Genomic DNA, 6482 nt, shown 5'->3' on the forward strand with positions numbered 1-6482 from the left:
AGGGAATCAAGAGCATTACAGAGAGTTTTGAGGCCGCAATAGTGGAAAATGAGCGGAAGCGGAAGTCAAGTGCGAAAGGAGCTAAAGCCGAAAGCAAGCAAAGCAACTTCTCTCTTTTAAAGATTCGAGACACCCCACTTATATGTGTGTCTCGATTCGAGACACTATAGGATGAGAAGCAGATTTTTCTGCTTGATGTGTCTCGAATCGAGACACATCCATAAGTTGTGTGTCTCGATTCGAGACAAGAAGGAAAGAGGGGATTTCAGCTTTTGGACATTTCCTTATTGGGCCAAACATCCAAGATTGGGCTGTACTTTATTCCTTGTTTTGGGTAGTACTATTTAAGGACACCTTATTTTCCTTCTTAGGGTTATGCATTAGATTTAGATTTGTAGCCCCCATTTCTTTTTACTATTCTCAGCTTTTTATGAATACTTTAGTTCTTAGTAATTTTGGAAGTTTTGTTATGGATTGAAAATTATTATCATTAATTAGAAGAGTATTAGTTCTTTATTATTGTTCTACATTATCTTGTTATGCTTGGATCTTCAATTATTGCAAGGTAATTAATCTCTAAACTATGTTTACTCCTAATGCTTACTTATTAGTTATTGCTATGATGTTTGTGATTAGTAGCTAAATCCCTAGTTTAGGGGTTGTTGATGAAGTTTGGTTGTGATTAGTTGACTAGGGTTTGATTTGGGTATTAGGGTTTGTAGTGATTTGTATGCTTAATGCCTAGGATAGATTGATCTCCTAATCCTAGGTTAAAAGGGTAATTAATTAGGCGAGAGTCACTTAATAACCCGGAATTAGCAAATCACTTAATTAGGGCTTAATCACGCGAGAGCGGTTTAGGGCTTAATCGGTTATAGGTTAGCTTCGTGATTGGATTAAATTGGTATAATCGAAATCTAATGACGCGAGAGCGATTTAGATTGCGGTGTATTAATTTAATTACAATTAGTTCTAATTGCGGACTCGAGAGAGCGGATTAGGCATTTTAGAAAGACTTGACCCGAACCAATTACCAAATCAACCCCGGTTAGCGAGAACGTTTCAAATCTAATTAACAACCTCTAAACGCCTTTTACCTATTGTTTTATCCCGTTTAATATTTGATTGCTTTAGTTTTTAATTGCTTCAAGTGTTAACTTCACTAGTTTTAAATTCCGTAACCATTACTATAATTCCAATTGATCGTTGCTTTCCGAATTGAACTTCAAAATACGCGTTCGCTCACTTTAAACCTCTTGTCTTCGTGGGATCGATTCCGTATTTCCGGATTATTACAAGTTAGTATTTTTGCTAACACAACCCTACAAGAAGGCAGGTGTACAACTACAGAGGTAATTTGAAGAAGTCCATCTTTGCAGATAGAGATGTGGTGGGTCAGTTTTATCATTTGGCCCTGACGAACAATTATGTACAATGGGCACTTGCTGATCCGGGTACAGGTGTGCTGACCCACCTTTTCATGGCTCATCCTGATTCTGTAAGGTTACTCTGATCCTACTACTGGGTGATCGGTATGGACTCCACGTACAAGACCAACAAGTACCACATTCATGCAGAGGGTCCCATTACTGTCTTGATGTAGTAGCGAAGGAACTTGGGTGTATGAGAAACTTGAGTTGTGATATTCTCGTTTGGTGTGGTTGTATGCTGAGAACAACACATCAGATTCCGTGTGCATGTGAGCTGAGAGCAGCGATGGATGCAGGTACAACACAATACTCCTTTTTATACTAATCATAAATATTAATGTTGTAATTAAAAGCTAATATAAGTGTCATATATTATTGTCAAGTGCCCCTATCAGTTTGGACAGTATCCACGCTTTTTGGAAGACGCTTGTTATCAGTGATGGGGTGGACACATTTGAACAGGCCGGTCTTGCCGCTTTTCAGTCAGAGAATCATCAATATTTTCACGGGATTGTTGAGGAGGTGATGACTCATGATCCCTCTGTGGTACACAACATATCTCTTATGATCCACGAGCGACTTCACCCGAAGAATCAGTTTATAGTGAGCTAGAAGTAAAGACCACGGTCAGAGGTAGACCGAAGGGAGCACATCTACCAAGCGGGACCCGAATGCTTGGGAGTACAAGGGTCGTGGCCGTGGCCTTGCTAGGTCTTCCCGAGGTCAGGGTTACACTGCTCCTACATCGGGTAAATTTTTATATAATAATATTGTGAATATGCGTTTAATATAATAGTATTATTATTTTACTTTTCTATATAATAATATTGTTAATGTATTTTTTCTGCAGATCCTATCCAAAATGCCGAGCTTATCCCGGGATTCATTTTGTCGTTCATTGAAGAATATGTTGACGTGATTGGGGATGGCAACTGTGGGTTCCGCGTTGTGGCAAATTACATATACGGTAACCAACATATGTGGGGGGGGGGGGTGACAAGAAGAAACATTGTTAACGAACTAGCTGACAACCCTGAGCGATATGCGGGTCTTTGCCCTGATGGGATCGACGAGGCCATTTCACGTATTAGGTGGGAAGGGGGTCCCTGTACGGCCGAACATTGGCTGCAGGTAGTGAATGACTTGTTCCCCATTGCAACTCCCTCCAATGCATCTGTCCATTTTCATACAAGGTGGGACGAGCTCACAGCCGCGTTGGGGCTCTTGCACTGTTCTGTCTTTACATTCATTTGAGGTCGACTACTGCATTTAGGTAGTTATGCTCACTTTGTTCGTTTAGATTTATCTGGTAATTATCTTGTTCTTCCTATTTCCTCCTTGTAGTTCAGACACAGGGATCGTACTGTTGCGTCTTTGGATAGACTGTACGATAGTAGGATAGGACAATGTGATAGATTGTTAGGTGCGTCTGTATAAGTTGAGTGTTACAATTTGATTTAGACCATATTCTTATTTGTGTTATTATTATATGTGTTGTTATTATGTGTGTTATTATTATTAATGTTATTATTATTAAAACGATATATGCAAAAAAATCATAGAGCGATATATGTTATTATTATACATCGATATTTCAGCCATGTATGTAAATTTATTTCAGCAAATATTTTTTAGAAAAATAATTTAATCGAGTAACTAACAAAATATTTCATCGAACATTTAACAAAATATTTCAACGAATATTTAACAAAATATTTCAACGAGTATTTAACAAAATAAAAAGTACAGAATATTACTCAGTCAGAATAAAAAGTATAAAATAAATAGAATATCACTTAGTCAGCCATCCGTCAAGCTGCCATGGCCCGCTCCAAGCTAGCGGAGGCCTCACTCGTCCACTGCACCAACTCTGGAATGCCCTCCACCGTGCAATACTCACTATGGTTGCCCTCCTCCATCCCGGCTAGATTCTGACATTTTTACCATAAATTGTGCTTTCCGTTCGTCGGGTTTGAGTATGAGTTGAGAGGATTTGAATATGGGTTTTGAATTTGAAAAAGGTTAAAGGGTATTTAGGTAAAAATGGGACACTACCTAGTAATCTATGGGCGGTAAATAATAGTCCACAACAAAAATCGATCTATCGATTTTAGGCCAGTTCAATTTTTTTAAACTGGAATTTGCGGTTTTAATTTCAAACCGTCGGTTCCATTTTGAAACTGAATTTTAAAAAGTTAAAATATTTGAAATTGTTTATTACATATGCATTTCTGGTAAATTATATAAAACAAATTTAATTCTAAATATAATTAATTTCTAGAACTGACCGAAACTGCAACTGTAAATCAAAACTCGAGACTTTATTTAAACTACAGCCAACTCAATGCCAACTCAAAGGTGTTTTTGGGGATGCCATAGACTATTTTTAGTTCCAACGAATAAACTATTTCCATTTCTTTTTTTCTTTGCTCCATTTCTATCAAATTTCATTTCTTTCTCGTTATCTTTTCTTCCCAAGTCAACCTAAACAATCTATAGAAATGAACCCGAATCAGGACGAGCAACCCGACCCAGATCTTCCATTACCCCAACTCTCAGCTCTCCGAATCAACCCCTCATCCCCTTCTCCTTCTTCTTCTTTGACACCCACCGCCGCCGCTCAACGCCGCATCGCAATCGCCGTTGATCTCAGCGACGAAAGCGCCTACGCCGTCAAATGGGCCGTCAGCAACTACCTCCGGCCAGGTGACGCCGTCATCCTCCTCCACGTCAGACCCACCTCCATACTCTACGGAGCTGACTGGGGCTCCATCAAGCCCCACATCGACAGCGACAAAAACACCCCGATTGATGAGCAAAAACTGGAGGATGATTTCGCCAATTTCACCACTTCAAAAGCCAAGTCATTGGCCCAGCCACTGGTGGATGCAGACATACCCTTTAAAATTCATATAGTTAAAGATCACGACATGAAAGAACGGCTGTGTTTGGAGGTGGAGAGATTGGGGCTAAGTGCAGTGATAATGGGGAGTAGAGGGTTTGGTGCAAGTAGAAGGAGTAGTATTAAAGGGAGGTTATTGGGCAGTGTTAGTGATTATTGTGTTCAGCATTGTATTTGTCCTGTTGTTGTTGTTAGATGCCCTCATGATAATGATGATAATGGTGAGGATGCTGATGGAATTATTGGGGAGGAGGCTCAGCTTCACCCTGTGCCTGAAGAGGAGGAGGAGGATGATGATGGTCAACAATTTCATGATGCTTCTGATGTTCATTAAGGTTTGTTTCCTTGATGAAGTTTCGAGCTATTTAATTTCCGCGTTTTCGGGCTTTTAATGATTTGCGAATCATGTGTTGATACTCGTTTATATTGGCTTATGTGATTGCTTGGTAGTTCATTTCGTCTAGGTAGCACGGACACTTTCACTTATAAACTTGGTGTTTCGGATACGAAACTTCAATTTTAACATAGGAAATTCTTAAAATAACGTTGTTTCTCTGTGTCCATGTCCAAGTATCCCGTTTCCCTGTGTCCGTGCTACCGAGCAACTGCTATGTTTGCATGAGCATAACTTTTTTAAAAAAATTGTCTGTTTAGGTTGGTTAGTATTGGATTATGTGATTGATTGGTGATGTTAGTAGCTGGGAGTTTAAGTTGTTGGGTGTGCCTGAAAGTAATATCTGGTGTTTTACGTTAGTTTAAATTTAAAGTGATCAGTTGATTTAATCTCATACATGTAGCGTTTCGGCGAGATTTTTGTGTTTATGTTGTTTAATGTTCGTATCGGTGATTGCCTGATATTCAGCTGGCTTCTTTGAATTCATTATCATGGTTATGTATAGTTGTTGGGTGGTCAGATTTAATGTTTGTACTGTGAAAAGTCTGGATGTATAAGATTTTCATTTCAACTGAATTTTATTTGGTCAATTCTTAAGTTTGGAAAGCTCAGTTTCTAGAATTATGTTCTTTCAACATAATATATACTACATACAATATTATTGAACCATAAGGTGAACTGTTCAGAATAAAAACTTGGTGATCTATTATCAATTTAGTTTGATGGTGATCAATTAATTATGTCTGTACAACAACAAAATCCATCAAAAATTTGGAACAGAAGTTTCTCTGTAGTTTTTTTCTATGTTTGAGCTTATTGAATATGGGGGAACGAAAATAAGGAGAAATGTAAAATAATATAATTTTTGCTCAAATAATTGGTTTTATTTGATTCAGTTTTGTGGACGACTCTGTTTACACAGGATTGAATACTACCTTTTTCATATAGAAGACAGAAACAAATGGATTTCTGTCATATCTATGATGATGGAGTAGTCTAGTTTTATGTTGCGGCAATCTGAATTGGTATGTGTTACTTATGGATTGTTACGGCTTGTAGGTCCTGTTTACCGATCAGTTTGGTTATAGTAAAACTTTAAAATCTTCGTTGAGAAAATAGTGTCGATTTAGTTTTCTTGTAATCCTGTATTTATGTTCTTGACATTTAACGTCAGGCCTTTCTAATTTCAAGGTAGTATGTTATGCCTTCACTGGCTGTGAAAAATATTCTATATGTGGAATACTTAAATTGATAGCTTTCAGATTCTTGTTTGTCATTTACATCACAACTTTAATCCATTTGCTCGTATTGTCGATGCATACATGCAGACAAATAGAGAGCGAGGGTTAAAAACTTGCTCATATAGTAGATCAAAAGTTGGAAGATGAGTCGACCGACTAATTTGTTGTCTTTGAATTTGAATATGCTGGTCTTTGATTGCCTTAAACGGAGAACGCGGAAGTGCAATTGTGTCCTAGTTTCCTACTTATAATGAACAATAAGCAAATTATTAATTGCAGGTTGAAGTGGTGATTGGAAGAAGGAGCATCAGATGTATATATGGTAAAGTTGGTACTTGCTGGTGTTGTCGTTGTGGAAGCTTTTTCATAGCATAACTGTGGTCATGTTGTTATTACTTGTAAAGGCAAGCTGCTGTACACTTTTATTTATTTGTCTGATATTAAAAATATGTATTAGCTATCTATTTAATTTTGTGGACATTTGTTTATTAATTTATTTAAAATTTAAAATGTAA

The 6482-nt window shown here is 37.7% G+C and overlaps 1 protein-coding gene across 1 annotated transcript; it reads left to right on the forward strand.

Moving 5' to 3' along the window:
• Nucleotides 1–3779: 3779 nt before the first annotated feature.
• LOC126656587 (universal stress protein PHOS32-like) lies at nucleotides 3780–6482 on the forward strand. The gene is made up of 2 exons (XM_050351183.2): nucleotides 3780–4667; nucleotides 6247–6482. The coding sequence occupies exon 1, from the start codon at nucleotides 3932–3934 to the stop codon at nucleotides 4664–4666; it is 735 nt and encodes a 244-aa protein (XP_050207140.1). The 5' UTR covers nucleotides 3780–3931; the 3' UTR covers nucleotide 4667; nucleotides 6247–6482.

Source organism: Mercurialis annua, linkage group LG7 (assembly GCF_937616625.2).
Source record: "Mercurialis annua linkage group LG7, ddMerAnnu1.2, whole genome shotgun sequence".
NCBI classification, from domain to species: domain Eukaryota; kingdom Viridiplantae; phylum Streptophyta; class Magnoliopsida; order Malpighiales; family Euphorbiaceae; genus Mercurialis; species Mercurialis annua.